Genomic DNA, 20,195 nt, shown 5'->3' with positions numbered 1-20,195 from the left:
AAATTTTCCTGCAGGCGCAGTGACTGTGGGATGCTGGGTAAACAGCTTCCTCCCGCGCAGCACTTAGGCAAGGACTGATTAGAATCTGGTACTGGCGGTAGTCTTGTTTCAAAGGTAACTTTATTTTCTTTCAGTCTTTCTCTCTGCCAATCGTTTACGCGGAGACACCTGACCTCTCAGGGCCTTAAAGGCCATTTCTTCCTAAGTAGAGTTCCTGAACAAATCACAACAGCAGCTGCCAATTAGGCTGTTCATTTGAAAAAGATGAGAATTATGTTTTGTGGTGGTTGCTCCTTTGCTAATTATCAAAGACATTTTGCTGTAAGTAGGGTTTTCCTTGGTTTTGAAAAGCTCTTGGGTTGTTTAAAAGTCAAGAGACTGGATTGTAGGAGCCATTATATCCTGACATTTTTGTGGCCTTTACTTCCTAGAAGCGTAAACTAATTATTTATAAACAATCCAATGTCTGATAACAGAAAATAGTTGGCATTAACCAGAGCTAAATTAATTTAGGCTGTATGCTTTATAAGTATGCGTAGCTCTAAGTGTTTTACCTCCTAAGGACTCAGAAATAGCAGAACCAAAACCACAGGGCCCATACATGTTCTGTGTGGAGGCTTTAAGATAAGGGGCACTAAACCCATTTCGTTTAGTGCTGTTGCTCCCCCTGATTTGAGAGGGCTGCTTCTCCCAAATGCACAACGGGTGTGAGGTGTCATGAGTGGGACCCCTCACAACCAGCAGATTGACACAGTTTTGGCAGTAGTAGCACACAGCCATCGCTACTCAGCTGCTCCCCTTCTCTCATGGGAAGATAAAAACAGAAGCTGCAGTCCTGGCACATGCTTTGAACAATTACAAGCTCTGGAGAAAGCATTCTGCTCTGGAGCAGAATTTGCAGTAGATTATTTCTTTTCTTAGGAAAAGAAAGCTGATGGAAGAATCCTGTAGAAATCTCCTCTGTATCTAGAGGGAGTGTTGTTTAAATTGAGTGTAGGTCTCCTTTTGTGTAACTTGTTTACAGAGATATTTAGGCCAGTAGAAATGCAGTAAAACACCTAGATCACAGTGATGGTGCTTAATTTTGATATAGGGAGCTAAAAGCTGATTTTAGCTACCTCTTTGCCTTTAGTCCTAGAACATTAATTTCACTAATCAAACTGATGGTATTCAGGAAACATTCCTTTGACTCACTGACTTTTTTTCCCCTGTCTGGTAGATCTGGACATCACCATTGTGATGATTCACTTTTTAAGTTATATCCTGCTGTTCAGATGTGTTCAGATGTGTTCCAATTTGCTTCAGAAGTGAGTCTATAACTATGGATGGAGCAGCAAAGTCTAAAGTCTGTATCAAGGCTATTCAGTGGCATATCAGGGTCCAGTCTCTATAATGACTTGATTTTGTTTTTGATGAATTAAATATAAATATATATACTTGTGACTTTCGTCAGTCTTCTTCAGTCAGTGTGGTTAATATGCATTAAATGAAATAATATGCTTATAAACACAACCCTTTTACACCCAACAGCTTTTGGAATACAGCTCACCTTATGATGTAGATATCAGAGGATTAATCCCTACCCTGTTTCCTTGACGAAAAATGTATAGCTATGTCATGAGCTAAGCAAGTTTTAAAAACTGATTGTATTTTCAAGAGTTGTCCAGAAGATATTAACTACCTCTCTGTAAGGTGATGACTTTCCATAATCAGAGGTAATCGCATCTGTCTTACTGTGTGGAGATTAAAATTTGAACCAATCAGTACCCATCAATGAGCAAAGATCTAAGATCCCAGTCTGAATTTTCAATCCTTCAGCATAAGTAAATTTGCTCGAGCAGTCCTAGTAACACTACATGCTTCAGTAAAGTTACTCAGAAGTTATGCAGTGCTGAGTTCTTTTGTTTTACTTTTACCCTGTTCTCAACCTTGGAGGTGAAGGGGCACTGAAATCTTAACACGCATCTTGTACATACTGCACTCCCAGCACAGCTGAACAATCAGGCCAGATGATTTTCTCTATAAGGTAGGTTAGGTGTTCCCTAATGGGTTTGCTGTCAGGATCAGGAAAAAATGTGAGTAACTGTTTAACTAGCAATGTGGTAAGAGAGCCCCTTACACTTAATTTCAGAAAGCAGCCCTCACGAACTTGTTAGATCCAAGTATTTCAGAGGTCACTATGTAAACAACTTTTAGACTGGTGGAATGACTGGAGACAGGCAGGGCAGTGTGTAACATGCCCCCTTGCAGGCTGGACATGCTTTGCTGTGCCTTTCAGTACTTCCCTTTCTCTGCTTCCACCAGGGATGTGTTTCAGAATTCCCTTTTCAGAATCTGTAGCTTGCTGGCACAGCATTTGGTCTGAAAGCAGAGTTCTCCAAACCCTTGTATGCTTACCCAAAGAGAGGTATTGCTCTCATTGCTCTCTCGTTGTGACTGTTCCCAGGAATTAAAGGAAAATAACTAGGAGATGATATAACTCACAACTGTTGGAAAACATTTATAGCTGTTAGAGAAAGTTAGAAGCTTCTCTTAATAATCCATCAATAGGAAACTGGGCTGGTCTTAGCTTGGTATTTGAGTGAAACTGAGGGAGGGCAGAGACAAAAAAATAATAATAGTGAGGAATGTCTTCTTTTCATGCAGAAAATACAGTATTGTCCATGCATCCCTTTCTAGAGCTGATGTATAGAGATACAGTCTGCCCACTTTTAACAAGCCAGTAATTTCTCTTTATCTAGCAACATCCTGCCCAGCCGCTGACTTACTTGTAGCTGAGCAAATCAACCAAATACAACTGTACATCTGAAGAACCTAATTTAAAATATGGTCTACAATGTCCCAAGATTTAGAAGCAGCTGTTGTTTGCCATATACTTGCAGCTGTAAATAATTCTAGTGAAAGCTGCACAGAATCAAATCTCTTTTGATAAGATCCTAGCAGTTTCATCTTCTCCTTCACTGAAGATATACTGGCTAAATTGAACGTTATATGTATCCAACTCAGGAACACCCTGTTTGACCTACTCTTGTTGCCATGGAAGGCGGTGTCAATTTTAATGTTAAAATCACTGTGACCATAATCAGGTCAATGATGATGACTTAAAAATACTGCCATAAAACATCAGTCACATTAAAAACAAGCTACAAAAACACACAGAATTTGTCTGAATGCTTAGTGAGACTTGGGACTTTTGTATGAATGAAAACTCTCTCAAGTCTGCATTTTCACTAAATCTTTGTCATCTTTACTTATGACAGCGTTAAAATAATCCATTGTTTGTGACACGATTTATGTTACTTTGTAGTTTCAGAATCTGTAACTTTCAGATCCTTCAAATGTAATAATTCTCTTTTACGGAATGTTACTCAGTGATTGACTGGATAATAAAGGATGCATGGGGACTAAAAATTATACGGCATCTTTCTGCAGCCATTCTTAATAGAGGTTCTTAAATGCAAATTTAAGGTTTGAAATAGGCTTTAATTTTATATCAACATCTGAAGAAAATCATACCAGTCTCTTTTTATTTATGTGTTCTTTTAGACCAAATGATGAGGTATTATGAGAAATGTAGGACTCAGCAATATGGCCAGAAACACCACTGCTGTCATTGTATACCAAATTTTACCATCAAGATATGAAATGTTAACAGCCAGTAGAAAATGTAAAGAAGATTATGCAAAACAAAAGAGAAAAAACATTTGTTTAAAGACATCTAACACAATTCCACAGTCTGATTTACAGTTTAAAATCTGATTTCCATGTTCTTCGTTAGTTTTAGCTTCAGCCTTAACTCCCTGTCTTGTCAGTGTGCATTACAGATCCCCAATCTTTATTGAAAGGCCTGTCATATTGTAACAAAAGAGACAGAGTGCCCTGGAATAATTCTGTAAATGAACTGAAAAGCCTCTGATTTCGGCCAGTAATGAGCAATAAAAATGATTTAAATTGGGAGCGAGGCCATCTGTCTGAGCAACAATGTCCATTTATAATGCACTAAAGTCATGCATGATTGTGACAATGCTGACTGTGCGGCTTAGTAAATTTTCTTCAAGGTAATTCGTGGGGGGAGAGAAAGAAAATGACAGTGCAGATCTCACCAAAACAGCTACATATGAAAGGGTAATCTATGGATTAGAAAATAAATTAGAAGAATACAGAGGAATTTGACAACAATTTTTGAACAGTAATATTGTAAGGGAGGCTGAGGATTAAGAGCTTATGGGGGAAGAGAAAAACAGAATAAAAAGGGTGCATAAAACTCATCAGTTCTTAGAGAAACATATTTTTTTTCTGTGTGTTCAATGGTAGATTCCGCTTATTTTCACTGTTTTGTTTTGAACTGCTGAATGTGAGGGAATAAAAGCATGAACGTGAACAGAACCACTATGCATTTAAACTAAATGTTAGTTAATTCTGTTGTTGAAAAGATTCATATGTAATTGGAATTTCCTTGCCCTCTATCTCTTTCTGGCTGTGTATCACTAAATCATGCAGATGAATCTCTGAAAAAGACTTGTATTCAAATTTCAACAATTATACGCAAGGGCAGTAATAGCACATAGAATTCAGTATTTCCGCAAAATAAGAACAATTCTGTAGTAGATATAAATGCTATTGTTTTAAAATACAGTCACCAGGGAAAGTAACTGTCTTCTGCTGGAATATTTTCTCAAAGTATCAACAGCTTCTGCAGGTATGAAGAAATGCAATTGAGAAGACTTACCCTGTTCACTAGCTAACATTTCATTCTGGAAGTACCAACCAGAAACTTTTTCTGATTTAAAATCTGTGGGAGTCTGACAGTTGAACTGATACTGTGGCCAGTATTTTTTCTATCAAACTGTTTTTTATGGAATATTGGATTTTTGATTAAATTGAGATGAGCAAGAAGAGATGAAATTTTCTGCATAAAATTTCTAATGCTTACAACAGAGCAACTGCCGAGAAGGGTACCAGATTGCATCATGAAAATTGTAGCCTTGGAGCATATGTTTCCATTTTGTTTTAAGAGATAGATTTTCTATAACCTGGGGTTCTTGGGACATACGAGTCAACATTAAAAGGGAAGAAAACAGCATTTAAATGACTTGTCTCAGGAGCTGGGTAGTGACAAGGTAGTCTAATATTATTCCTTGTGCTGGAAAATATTTTCAACATTGCAATGCAGTATCTCCTGTACTGAGAACAGCCCCAAGTTTTTCTAAATAATTACATTTACACTACTCACCTGTTTGGACAGCTTTGGACAGCAGCTCATGTAATTTCTTATCTCTAAGCTTTGAATAACAAAATGGAAAATTTTCACAATCTCTATAATTATATCGGATTTTTAATGAGATAGTAATGAAATGATGTCATTGCTCAAGTGTAGGGCTGGACAGTCTGGACTGTTTCTACAGTCCCCTTCTAAAAGTCCATATGGATCTACTCTACTCTCTCAGACCACTTCTTTCCTGTTTAGCAGATTTGGATTTCTTTAACCTTGCAGCATTTTTATATGGAAACTGGTGTAAACTATTATCTCCTTACTCTTCATCTCCTTGATTGACATTTTGGGTCTCTTGGGAAGAATATATTTTTTGTTTGGCCAGAGAATTGTTTCTGTTTTCCTGGCAAAATCTCATCTTCCCCCTAATGAAATCACGGGCCTTTTCATTTGCATTAATGGAATCACATCCAGCAGTGTTCCTGTATGGCTGTCTGTTCCTTGTACCAGTTGAAGACATAAAGTCAGTTATTTCCATGCCCTACCTGTTTAGTTCTCATCCTGGAATCTGATGACAGATTGTTGTAGGTATAATGGGCCTGCGTGACTCCACAGAAAAGGACTGCAACAATACCTGAAATTCAAAGAAAAGACAGTTACCTGCTTCTATTTTCTTTCCTAGGTCTTTCAAAGGGCTGCATAAAAAAGCTAATTAGACATTTGGTAACAAAAGAACTGTATGATACTTTTCATAAGAGCATCTTTCAAATAAACTAGAAGTTTTTTCTTTGCTAAAAACCATAAAGGTCTTGAATCTTCTGTATGGCATCGTGCATTCATAGCGTTTCTACTGCTGTGCCTTTGGCCTGGGAGCATAGTAAAATTTGTTTGAATTAATATGTGCTAACATCTGACCATAACCTGACAATTAAGCAGAACTAAAATAACTGGAATATGAAGGACTTCAGACTATATGAAAATTTTGGCAGAAACTGTATAGGAAAGGAAAAAAAGAATGTCTCATTTTTAAATACTTTCTCCCCAGACCTGACCCTGCCTCTAACTCACTGGAACCATTGAGTAACGTCACTGCAATGCCGTATTGTAATTAGAGTAACTGATATGATTGTAACTGCCATTTTCTGTCAGCTCTGGACATAGACCAAGCAGAAGGAACTCACACAGAAAGAAAATAGAAAATAAAATAAAAGTATCCACCAGTGATCATATGCAAATGCTCGTGGAGGAAGAAAGCTCTGTGTTTTTCTTAAACTCGGGGCATGTTTACATTGATAGTTACTTACACAACAGCTCAGGGCTTGTTCATGTCCACTCCAATCATCATTTCCCTGAAAACCTCCACCCACATTTCCTGAAGCATGAAGAGCAAACAAGTTCTGCTTGGCTTCTAGACACACACCTCCTCAGCACCCCCTGGTTCTGTACAAAGGCAGCTTGCAGTGTGGTCACAGCGTGCCTGTGATCTCCAGGGCTCACAGACAGGCAGTTTTCTGCCATTCATCCCACGGTGCTTTAGTTCCTGTGCCTTTCAGCCCTTCCACTTGCTGCCTCCTGTCTAAGATGTACAACATGCCCTAACTGGCTTACAGTTCTGATTCCTCCTGGACTGCTCTGCGACTTGTTAGGTAATTTTTAGCTCATAGGCTGCTCCACTCCCCCTCCCATCGGCAGGGATGCCAGGGCCTCATCCAGCCTGGTCTTAGACTCTGGGGATGGGGCACCCACAATATGTATTGATATATTTTCTAACTGCACGAAGGCCTTTCTCTGCAGTAAATAATTTGGGTAGTGGTGAGATTGTCACTGACTAAATGTGTTCCAGGAAGTTCATGTTTTTATTGAGGCATAATTGTTCTTCTAAACATGTCTTTTTTCTTGGTAACTGTATTTTATTGTGAAGAAACTCTGGAGAGTTTATAATTTCTCAAGGCATTAAAATATGCAATGGGATGCTCAAACAGTGAAATCTGAGTTAAAAAAACATACCTAATCAGTAATGTTGCCAAGGATCACTAGCTCCAGCCTTGGTATCCGGACTGGAGATAAGAGTTTGTGATTTACTTTCTTCTACATGAATCGTCATCATGTCAAGTCTTGCATTTTTAATTTGACTAGTAAATTCAGCTATGATTATACAATGCTTTTTGACTGCTAAGAAACTGTTAATTATTGGTAGCAAGAGAACTGAGTGACATAAGGAATAAAATGGCCTAAATCTGATTTTACAATGTGAATAAATGATTTGAACCATGTAATTATGCAAGTGTAGAAACCAGAAACCCTGTTTCCCAGGGAATGAAGTGGAATATTTCAACTGCTACAATTGGAGGCTTAATATGTACCAGCCATGTCTTTCACAATGAATGCTTCATTAAAAAGCTTGCGGAAAATTGTAATGCATTTCCTTAAAAATGATTACTTAAGACTAATGAGCAATTACATGCTAATGCAACTACTTAAGAAAGAGGAGAGCAGCACCTAAACAGGCAAATATGGAACTTTTTAGTTAGAAGGAAAAAATGGGATGAAGTATGGATTTCTTACTCAGACTATTAAAGCTGAATTTTTACATTAGCTGGGTTGCAAAATACAATATGGCATATAAATTAGGTTGTTAAATTTTTGCTTTTTTCACAGAGAAATAAGTAAGAATAAACATGATAATTCTGGAACTGTAAACAGAACGTATTTATGAGGTGCAGTGAGGCTTATAAAGCGAGCCAGTCCCTTTTACCAGTCTTTGCAATCAAAGCTGTAATTTCAGGGTGCTGGAGATTAGCTCACTTTTTCAATATTGTTTCATTATTTCAATTTTTAAGTGGCAAAGTTAGCTATTGCTGAGAGACTTAGTACTATAATTGCTGACCATGATGTGAACAGGAAAGGTTTAGAGATTAAATGGGTAATCAGCTGTTGAGTGCAATACAGCTGCTTCTCTCTCTACAGATAAAGTTACTGAAAATTTTCACTTGATATAAGAATGAGAAACCTAACAATACAATGTTGATAGTCACTAGTGAAGTTTCAGCTGAAGCTTAATCTTTTTGAAAATGTTTCATTCAGCATAGAAGTCTACCATTTCACTTGATTTTTTGTTCCCTACGTAACAGAGAAATAACTTGTTAGCTGTTAATGTGATTAGAGAACTTACTGTTAGTTCTGCTGAATACTTGTTGAAATCCTTGATAGGATAAAAGCTAGATAATATAGGAAGCACAAAGGAGTAACTTTTATCTTTAAAAGTATTTTGCTGATGCTGTGAACATTAACATGACACTATAAAAATTAACGCATACATACTAATCTTAAAATAATTTCTATATTGTGAGCAAAAGAGGATAAACATCCTTCTTCAATCATTTCACAAATAGGCAAAAGGATATATACCCTCATTTTCCAATATCTTCTGCTAAAATGGGAAAAATATCTGTACTTTGTCAGAGAAGGGCAGCATGTCTAATGGGTGAAAACCAAAGTGACTGGCTACAATTTAAACTTCAGAATTTGCTAATCCAAGAGAAAAAAACTTAGATTATGTCTCCAGTTGTCAGGTCTTTTAATGGTAAAATAAGAATTTAGAAAAAAAAAATCTCCACAGAGCCCACTGGATGTATCCAGTTGTCCTGGTTTCAGTTAGGACAGAGTTAATTTTCCTCCTAGTAGCTGGTAGGGTGCTATGTTTTGGTTCAGGATGAGAAGAGTGCTGATAACACACTGATGTGTTAATTGCTGCAGAGCACTGCTTACACCAAGCCAAGGACTTTTCAGCTCCTCGCTCTGTCCTGCCAGCGGGCAGGCTGGGGGTGCAGCAGGAGCTGGGAGGGGACAGACCCAGGACAGCTGACCCCAACTGGCCAAAGGGGTATTCCATAATTCCATACCATCTGGGGTCATGCTGAACAATGTATAGGGGTGGCTAGCTGGGGTGGGGGGCTGGCTGCTGGGGGATGGACTGGGCATCAGTCAGCGGGTGGTGAGCAATTGCATTGTGCATCACTTGTTTCATACACATTATTATTACTAGTACTATTATTATTATTATTATTTCCTGTCTTAATAAACTGTCTTTATCTCAACTCACAGGCTTCACTTTTCCGTTTCTCTCCCCCATCCCAGAGAGGGAGGGGTGAGGGTGAGCGAATGGCTGTGTGGTGTTTAGCTGCCGGCCAGGTTAAACCACAACAGCAGTGCAGACTGAATCTGTGAGTGACAGGAAACGAGACACTGTCTTCTTCATCAAAGTAATAAGGCTATAAACCCAATAGCAACATCAACCCTATTCAGTCTGTTCTCACCATGGATAAGAAGTGTGGCTAATTATTTTCTTAAACCTACACCAATGCAGAACCAGAGTTGGTGCTTTGCTCATGGAACTCTTGTTTTTGTAATTCTTAGGGTGATTTTATGTTGGAGTGACAGAAAACAACAAAAGACAGAGCTGAGGGAAATTTTTAGGTCCTCATTTGGGAAATTAGCTTTGATACTGCCCCTGTCTACTTCAAGTGAGACCTGAACTTCAGCATGGTGAGACATGCCAGGTTTTATTCTAGACATGCTAGGAATGTTTTTTCTGTTTATCCTAACACTATTGACTAGCAATAATACCACAAATTAACATGGATACTTACCCTCAGCTAAGAGTTACTAGTCTGATTTTATGCAACTGATCATTAGTCTCAGCCTCATGCTATGCTAGAATAGGTACTTTAACAACCAATGTCTTTCTCCTCCTCACTTACTGTTTTAAAAGGGTGTACCTTCAGCAGCACCATGTTAGCCAGACCGAAGCAGAGCCTGAAGTATGTCCGTAGTCTGGTCAAGTGACACTGTTGCAAGGGTGAATGGTTTAACTAAAACTGCACAGAGTATTGGATCTAGCATGTATTTCAGCAAAAGATGTCTAGAACATCCTTGGAAGTACAAGATTAATTCCTGACATTCTCCATCTTAGAATACTACAGAGATCATCCAGGGCCATCTCTGATTTCCTGCGGACAGGTAATGGGTTAGTAATCAGTGGCAAACTTTCCCGGTTGTCATCTGTCTCTGCACTGTGGTGCAAATGCCATCTTCCTAAGCATGAAGAGCCTGATTTCCTAATTAGACCCAAATTTCATCTTTTCCTCCTAGGAGTGGCAAAACTGTACCTTGAAAGAACTGAAGTTTCTTTCCTTTTGACCTAGAACGCAAGCTCTGCCCTCTCCTTTGTTACTGCACGGAGTCTACCTACTTGTGTGTATGGCACAGCACAACACGTTACATATTAATAAGGAAAGAAAACCACAAAGTTGAGAATTTAAAGCCCGGAATAATGTCATTTCATGGAATAATGTCAGGCCAGTGAACTAAAGACAGTGATGTACCAAACTGCACTGTGCTTACACACAACTGCAGAGAGAGAAATGTTTTGATCTCTTCTGAGAGGGATATAAGAAGAACTGGTCCCAGCAGTTCAATAAAGCAGTGAGGTAGGTGACTGATCCTAGGCAAATCACAGCAAACAGATGGAAGTTGTGAACAGCTACAAGGATAAATTCACTTAGTCATCGATATTAAAGGAACTGGGAGTTGCTGCAATTGTTCTTGCTATGTCCCAAATACAACGGGTAGCACAAAACTGCCCCAGTGGTAGACCGGATCTTTGGAGTACTCTTTGGACTAGTCCTAGGTACATCAGTCATAAATAATTTGCTTATTGATTTTTGGAGAAAACACTTTGTCACTGGGTAGACTGTGCTCCTGTATGAGGCCCAAAATAAGAAAGCACGTGTCAGATATATCATGAAATAATCAGAAAATAATTGCTGGGGCAGAATGGATGAATAAGCAGCAATAATTTGTTATCACAAACTATTTAATTCATAATGACTAGAAAACAATCATTTTGGGCTGAGTTCTGAAAACCAGTCAGGGAGCAAAGATGATCCAGACTTTTTCCTTCATGACTTGACTTTCCTAGCTTCATAGCACAGATCTCTGGCATTTAAATCAGAGGCTGAAAAGGTTTGAAGAAACCTTTCTTTTAGGATCTACATAATTTATTCAGCATCTCTTACACCTGCTCAGGAGACACTTTTCACTAGGAAAGTAGAGTAGTTGGCCATAATTTTGATACTTGTGCACTGATAAATTTCTTTGAAGTATGCATGAAATGGATACATACATATATTTGAATGACGTATCAACCGCTGTTTGAATATCTACTTAGTTCAAACACCTGCAAGTACAGAGGGCCTAGCTGAGGTGAATGTTACATACCCATGTGTTTCATGGAATCTTTCACAGACTAAGGACTGAGTGATCACTTAAAAATTAGTAAATTTTGTCAATTAGAAAGCAAGAGAATAAGCAATTAATAAATGCCTATATGTACTTCCCTCACTTGTTTTGGCAAATGTTTAGATTATTTTTTTATGATTTTTTTTTTCATAGCTTTTTAGTAAGTACTCTGTAATGAAGTTTGGAAATGAAAGCAGCTTTATTAACACCGACCTTACTATAGTACTCTGCTATTCCAACTTAGCAGTCAGGAATGATATGCTTCAGCGCAAATCAGAAAATGCACAAATTAGATTCTACTGCGTAAGAATCAATTTATCAAGCATATGTTATAGCTTGATGATGTAGCTGTAAGATTAATAATGATTATATTAATTTATGAACTGTAGCTATCTGTTTAGCAATAATTGTGTAGTCATCCCAGATTTGCATTTTGTTTTGCTGGTTTGATTGTATCCATTTTTCAACCAGGGTCAGATCTACATATTACGTATTATGTATCATGGGATATCTTGAGGAAGAGGGACAAGTTTTGTATAAAATACTGCCCTGTACTACTGCCCTTTCACATTAAAATAAAATAAATCCACAAATCTAAGAGTGAGATCGACCACCCGCTATACCTACACAAAACACAGTATAGTCCTTTGTTTATAAATTATGACATATTTCTGTATTAGACCTGAAAAGGTGTGTAGTGATTGAAGAGATCGTGTGGAAAGCATTATAAGAATAAAATTAATTTGAGATTACATTACTTAGTAGCTACAGGGAAATACTGATGTCTGTGTTAATCTTTTGAAGTTTGTTCAGAAGGAATGAATAGAGCAAACACAGTATGCAAGGAAAATGAATATGAATATAGGTGTAAATGATGTACAATGGATTGAGTTAACTTTTGAAGTGAGTCTGCTGAAGTCAAATATTTTAACCTAGGAATTCAGTTCATTGAATGGGGTAGTGGAGCACAGCCATTCCACGGTTATGATGTTCTCTTAGTTCTAATGATTGCTGTTGAGGTCAGGCACACTTGACTGTAGAACCAGATGATGTATGAGTTAAGTAAGGTAAAGAGCAAAACAAATAATCTGGAAAAGACTGGAAAAGATACCATACGGAGTACAAGCTCAGTGTGTTCTGAAGGACAACAAGCTTCTCCCCTTCTGCAAGAACCACCTCTGAAATCTATACCTCCAACAGAACCTAATTCAACTGAAATTTTTTTTATCCTGGAAGTTTAAAATCATACTATCAGTGGAGGAGATTTAGAGCTATTTCAGATTAAATTGACAGAATATTAAATCAATACTGGTTAAACCAAACAACTAAAAATATCCACTCTAAACTGTGATGTTAACACAGTATTAATAATGTCAGTATATTTAGAAAACATTGCTTTGAACTTATGAAGCAACAACAAAGGCTCCATGAGGTTTTTTCAGTGAACAGCTTCTGACAGAAGCCTTTCACTGAAACTAAACAACAAAGACCTAATTGATAAAACTCTCAAGATTAAACTTTGCCTCCTTACAACAGTGTAATTAAATATTTTCTAGCTGAAACTCAGAAAAAAGGCCAGTGACATCCCCGAAAAAAGGCCAGTGACGGATCTAAAAGGTCTTGCATGTTTTCCTTGCAATTTCTGTATTGGCAGAGCAAATCTCTTTTAGAAGCCGATACCAATTCCTTTATTTATATGAAATAGCTAAATTTCCCTATAATTTTCCATTTTTCCCATTAATTGAATCTTGACTTTCGTTTCACTCTCTTTCTCTGGCTCTTCCTCTGTCCATTTAAAATTCCTTGCTAAGGCTAGCGTAAAAAACACCTGTGGGATTCAGTAAGTCTTTCATTTCAGATATTTTATATGTTGCAAAAGTAAAGAAAAATGGAACACTCTTCAGAGTGACTACCGGGAGAGACTGCACTGTCTGTCCTCTCATTTGCAGTATGCAAAAAAGGCGTATGACAATGACTTTTGCTGCCTATGCAGTCTGCTCCTGTGCCCAAGAAATGGAAATTACCTTTGGTGCAGCACCTGGGGCTTTAAAAGATATTGGTATTTCCCTTACAAATCCACTTTTTGGGTATAATGTTTAACTTAGAGATTATACATTTGGTCCTTGATGTAACATGTTCTTGTTCTCATGTCCTTGTTCTCATCTTGGAATGTATTTTAAAACATCTTTCCTTGGGAAGTCAGTGATTTAGAAAATCATTACCTTCAGTTGAAGGCAAGAGATTATCATACTTCTTTGGTGATTTTTAGTAATGGCATCACATTTTAAAGAGCCATTAAGCATAAAGAAACAAAATGGACAGATTTTCTCCATGAAACAGAATACAACACTTTTGTTCAGTTCATGTGTCCCTCTTTGTATTCATTAGCTTGAAGATTTTGTCAGGAAGCAGGACACAGAATTATATTTTTAATAAGGCAAAGATGTCAGAAGATGCGGGTGTTAATACTAATTCAAAAATCATTTAAAATGTCTATTAATACTAAAAATGTAATATTCTGGCTCCATAGAAGTCAGTGGAAATATAACTCTTAACTTCAGAAGCTTTGAACAATTTTGCAAACAAAACAGCATGGGCTGCATTAACACTCCATTAAGCAGTTTTCTTCCCTTGACTTTTCATGGCACTAATTAGAGGTGGCAGCATCAAGAACATTAAAATGATGAAGCTATTATGGAGTTGGTTCTTTCAAATCACTCCACACAATAGATTGTGACCTGGGTAAACTAGACACATTGAGAATTTAGAACAATCAGAACATACGTGTCTTTTTACTTCTCACTGGGACCTGAATGTACCTCTCTCCAGTTGTAAAAGGTGTTTACATAGGCACGCTGAACAAGACAATTTATTTTCAGGAAAATCTCAAGGTGGCTGCACCCCACTGGCAAAGGTGAGGATGACCCTGTCCTTCATTTTAGCACTGGGGGGGGGGGGGCCACAGGAGGAGGGACCAGGACAAGAAGTGTAGGAAGAGGAGCTCACTGGCCATGACAGTCACACAGCACTGTATATTTTGTTCTGCATGCTTACTGTCATCTATTGCTCTATTGCTCTATAGGTGGGCAATAAATAGCGAGATTAATAGTGGGACAAAGAGTGCTGGGAAAATGTAGGTGGATAGGAAAGAAGACTGGGGAATTTATCCTCCTTTAATAAGTCTCAGGAAGAACCATTCAATGTCCCCACAGATTTGTTTTTAGAGATGAAACAACCTCAAATGCAGCAACTGGCTTTTAGAAGCTTTATACAAGATGATAAGATGTCATGCCCCAAATAAACATGCAATTTTCCCACACCAGAAGTATATTATAAAACTCCTTTTATTCAATAAAATGCTACACTTACCTGTGAGACCGGCAGCTTCTGCTGATAAGAAGGCACTCCAAGATAGGAGGAAAAACAGACCTGTCTCCAGCATGGGGAACTCACACAGCTTTGTAAATTTTGTCAGGTGCTGAAAGGTTGCTAAGGAAAAGTAAAAACCAACTATTTTATAAGCTTAAATTGTCTACAAACAGGAAAAAAAAAAAAAAAAAAAAAAAAAAAGACACCTCCCTCCCCCATCTATACAAGGAAATTCAGGAAAAACTGCACAACTTCTAAATTATCTCAAAGAGGAAAATTTAGCACAGGTCTTAAATGAGTGAATTGTGCAAGTCTGCTATTTGAAGTGCTTCTGTGGTTTTTGAACCACATAAGGTTTTTGTGCTTAATTGGTTCCATTTTATATTATTTCCCCAGAAATAGAGGAAAGAAGCTCATTTTGTCCAGTTCTGTATCGATCGGTATTTGTTTTACATGAAGAACTGTAAAACACAAAAGAAGTGCAGGGCAACAGATATGCCTTTGTTTCTGTTTGAGGCAGACTGACTGTATTCCTTTGTAGTCTGGAGTTTGCCCTGCATTTTTCTGTGATTGCTGCTAATCTGTAGTTCATAATTAAGTTCATGTAGTTCATACATTCACATTTCAACCTCAAAACATGTCAAAACCTCAATATCTCACTATTTACAAACAGTAAAGACCAAGGTCTTGCCTAACGTTTAAATAGATTTGCATAAAATTTGGAAATAGGCTTGTTTGAGGTCTTTGTGGATTCTGACAAATCGAATGTCTTGTCAGTTCATGACTTAACTGTTTGCAAAGTCTTGAGTTGACAGTGAAAAGGTTCAAGCTCAAAGTGAAGATGGTGATGCTCAGGTACTATACATATATATAGATGTTCTCTCTGAAAACAACCCACGAAGGATATTAAAGCTGTGACAACGGCATACGAGGATCCCATAGCAAATGATCCAGCAAAGATCCCCAGGAAATTTCCCACTGACTGGAAGAAAGCAGCAGCATCAAATGCATTAGGATTCTCCTTAGGACTGTAAATGGATATAGAGCTGAAAAGGAAACAAAGGGGTTGGGGAGAGGGAGAGAAAAGGGAATCATGAATACAATCACATTATTACGATACTGGGACCACTACCTGAAAATAGACATTTTTAGGGACTCAAAATGCAAAACAAGGCTTCTTGGTGCTGATAGCAGACGGGAAGGCAAAGCAGATGGAGACTGGGGTGGGAAGCAGTTTATTTTCAAGATATCACAATGGAAATCAATAGTCTGCTGCCAGTCAGTAAACATTTTTATACAAGAAGTGCCATAAAGAATATTGTTTCCAGGCCGACCAAACATTAATAGGTGGTAGGTGTGTAAGAAATGTGCAGGGAAGATAGATAACTTTGAATTATTTATTGACCATATGTCTTCTGTACAGTTATATATTCACAAATATTCCTGATAAAAACCGCAGCTTTATAGCTGAGGCTCAAATGGGTGATACAAATCACAGTAGGTACCAAATCTGCAGCAGCAATCTTGTCATAAACCACCTAGTAGTTCCCTTCTTGGTGTAACCCTTCATAAATACAACTGAAAGCATATCAAGAACTCAACAACAGGAAGCCTTGAGGGCAGAATGAATGTTGTCCCGCATGAAGAAACTGCTGAAGTTGTCAGAGGTCATCTCCCATGTCCCACCTCTGAGCACAACCATCAAGAGTATTTCTGAATGGGAAATGATGTCACCGGAGGGGAGACTGTGCACTTAAAACATTTCTGAGAGTTTCAGGATTAGTATTTGCCAGTAGCCAGTTATTGCCCTAGAAATACCAAATATGTATGCCTTTTTTTGCTTCTGGCGCCACTAAACCTAACAGATACGCAATAACCCTAAGCCTCCTATACGCTCATTAAGCAACATTTCAGATTTTTGTGGTTCTGTTGCACTCAGTACTGTAGGCCTTTTATGTTTATTGTGAAAGAAAATGTACTGAGCTTGGCACTGGATTCCAGAAAGTAGCTTGGGTTGCTGGAAAATGGTTGGTATTTTAAGCATTAAAAATTTAGAATTTTTAAAATGTTTTGAATATTTTAAGGTCTTGCATATTAAGTATGTGGTCCCAGCAGTATGATGTCTTCCATCTGGAGTTAAGACTTGGAGACATGGCTCTTTATGGAGGATTTTCTAAACAGTTACATTAATTTAGGAATCTGCAAATAATATGAAGACAAGTGAAAACAGACATCATACTTTCAATCTGTAAGAAAGGCACAAGGATTCTGAAACATATGGTGAAGCACCACTAAATATGGGAGGTAAATACTAACGCACTAGAATGGAAATCACTGAGCACCAAAATCTGGTATCTCTACTTATGCTGATCAGCACCATCACAAAACTAGTGAGATGATTCATACTGGAAAGTGCTATTAATATAACTACACAAAATACTGTTCCCAGAGGAAATGCTATTGACAGAATGCTGCTAAGTTTTCAGTCCTCTTTCAGCTGTGACTCTCTTTGACCCTATCCTTAGACCAAGGGTCAGTTATATTTCTTTGCTTCTCTGGCCTTCAAATGACTCTTGAAATGTTTGTCTTCTCTGCCCTATTGAATATCTGTTGTTTTAGACCTCGTAGGAAATAAAGAACTATATTAAACCACAGATATATTTGCGAAATGGATGCAATAGGTATCTCTGTCAAAGGAAATCCTATCTGTAGTGATACTGTGCAATTATGTTCATCCTAGAGAAGAGAAGGCTCTCTGGACCTTATATGTTATATTTTAGCGTCCTTCCAATACTTAAAGGATTCTTACAAAAAAAATGTGGAAAAGCTCTTTGCCAGGATGTGTCCTCAGAAAAGAATGCTCAGTAATAAAAAGTAAAACAACAACAACAACAAAGTATTGACATGGAGAGAAGGTTTACTAGTCAAATTTCAGCTATTGCCATTAATTGACTTTATTTATTTATTTATTTGTTATGTACATTAACCTTAAGGCAAGAGAATTTGACTGTGTTAATACCAGTCAGGGTTACAATTTACCAACAGCTTTCAGGTGTAGACACAGCTAGAAGAAAACATCCTCTTCTTGATGTAGTTATTTCAGCAACTAATACGGAGTGAGTCATTCTCAAAGGGAAATTTTTCTACTCGATAAGCTCCCCCAAAAACATAGTATTTTTTTTAACCTCCATAACACAACATATGCTCATTATGCCAACTATGGTTTCTGCTATAAAACTTTTCAGAACTAAGGTTTCCCATATACCAATTTCCTACAGTTCCAAGAGTATTTATTTCTATTTTTCATTTTGTATTATTCTGAACTAGATTTATTATTTCCTTTTCTGAATGTTTCTTCCTTAATACTATATTTTAGCTATATTTTAAGCATCCAAAATACCTACTAATTTACCTGATAATTTTCCTATATGAGCTACACATAAACGAAACAGAGTCTTATACTGTTTATTCCAGTACTTGCTGCCAAGTCAATTATTAGGTCTAAAAGCAAAATTTCAAAGTTTAACACTGCAGAGAAACATAAGTAAACTTAGAGAGCCTCTACTCTGCTGCCTGCTCCTCAGAGAGCAATTCAAGAAACACACTGGCATGGCTTGCTGTTGCTGTTAGTCTGCTCTCTGTGCTTGTTGCAAAAGGGGATGATCTCAGTTCATTATCAAGCAGTGTGTGAAACTTTGATATTAAATTTGAAACTGTATTTATTTTTTATTTTTTAGTTTATTTTTTAATTGTTGAACTAGTATAAATAAAAAAAAATGTGTGTTTAGATAAATTTGGATCAACATTGGATTTAGGAAATCCTAAAAATAAATACAATAGAAAACTGTCTTCAGAGTTCGATAACTGAACAGAACTAATGTCAAAGATATGCTTTATCGACCACCTATAGTGAGAAACAATTGAGGGACAGAGTGAAAGATTTTTGTTAGGTCCTTAGTGAGTGCTTGATAGACGTATCTCACAAACACGTCCCTCCAGTCCCTACCATCCTACTGGTTCTTATAAGGATTAGCTAGTACCTCCTGTATTAGAAACCTAGTCCATGGATCCCTTTTTCTACTCAGTTCTTCTGTGCTTCCTTGACCAAGTATCAATGGACAGGGTCAAGTTGTTTTCACAGCTTTCAAAATGGAAATATAGGCAATATTTATTTAGACAATAAAGTGTAAGTTATGATCATAGCTTTTGCTTGAGACAGAAAGAAGGATTTACAGCTTGTGCCATTTATGCCACACAGATCAATTCTACTTCTTCCCTCCATGACCTGCTAAGATCATTTTAGGATGAAACCTCAGGGTGGTGAATGGTTCTTTCTATGGGGTTGTATAGAGATGTAATGCTAAAAGTTTCCACGGTTAAGTAGAATTTTACATGCTGTTGTAGTAGGAAGAGTATAGTCATGTTTCAGTTTACATCTTAATTGATTAGTTTTTACATCCCAATGTTCTCAAGAAAGATCTTATTTACTCATACCATGCTTTTCTTGCTACAATTTTTTCCAGTCTGTGAATTGAGAAATAGTCTGTGAATCTGTGAATATAATTCCATTTAAATGATAGTATTTTCCTTTAAAAAAAAAAAGAATTTATTTAGGATTAGAGCAAAGGTTTTTCAAGAAGTCATGAAAACTTTATGAGGAAAAATCTGTATATGAGGTTAAATCTTGTATCCTGCCTTTGGCCCCTGTCAAGGCCTGACATGCCTCGGGCTGGCATGGCAGCATCAAATAGAGAGGTGTTAATCTGTTGTAACTAACGGAACAGTACAAAGATCCTTGGTTTTGATAGAAGCCATAGTGATGCAACAGATGTATTAGGTGAGTTTTTTTAAAAAAAGATGATATGCTGGAAAAAAGGCATGCAAGGATCAGAAGAAAAATATGTGCAAACTGCAGAAAATTTCTGATAGAATGATGTGGAATCAGCGATTAGAAATAACTGGTAGATAAACTGGTCCTTTCTTCCTTCCTCTGTTTATTTGACCAACATGAAAGAAAAAGCTTATGATCTTCAGAAAAAGATTTTTTTCCACTTGCTAGGTCGAAGGGCTTCCTATTGCCCAGTGGCCTTTTTCCTATTTGCTGCACTGCTATGTGCTACATAATGCTGCACAGAAGAGAATCAGGGACAATGTTAAAAATAAAATCGTACTGAATATACAGAAACATCAGATATTCCTTAGAATACCTTCACGGAGTGAATGGAATTTCCCTCAGGTGATAAATAATTATAGAACTACGTGGTGATCTTATCAGCTGCTAATTAAGAAAAACAAAATAGGCCATTTTATGACA

At 37.4% G+C, this 20,195-nt stretch overlaps 1 protein-coding gene across 7 annotated transcripts in view; it reads right to left on the bottom strand.

The window, feature by feature from the left end:
* SLC9A9 (solute carrier family 9 member A9) overlaps positions 1-20,195 on the bottom strand; it is a 228,530-nt gene that overhangs the window by 130,367 nt on the left and 77,968 nt on the right. For all 7 annotated transcript variants that reach the window (XM_035335056.1, XM_035335058.1, XM_035335059.1 and 4 more), the window contains exons 7-9: positions 15,789-15,927; positions 14,882-14,987; positions 5,758-5,846 (exon numbers count right to left, since the gene is read on the bottom strand). In XM_035335056.1, the coding sequence (XP_035190947.1) occupies positions 5,758-5,846; positions 14,882-14,987; positions 15,789-15,927 (334 nt within the window). The remainder of the gene's footprint in view (positions 1-5,757; positions 5,847-14,881; positions 14,988-15,788; positions 15,928-20,195) is intronic.

The sequence above is a fragment of the Oxyura jamaicensis genome, chromosome 9, assembly GCF_011077185.1.
Source record: "Oxyura jamaicensis isolate SHBP4307 breed ruddy duck chromosome 9, BPBGC_Ojam_1.0, whole genome shotgun sequence".
In the NCBI taxonomy this organism is placed as follows: Eukaryota; Metazoa; Chordata; class Aves; order Anseriformes; family Anatidae; genus Oxyura; species Oxyura jamaicensis.
The sequence above is the reverse complement of the archived record's forward strand: the minus strand, read 5'-3'. Positions and strand labels throughout refer to the sequence as shown.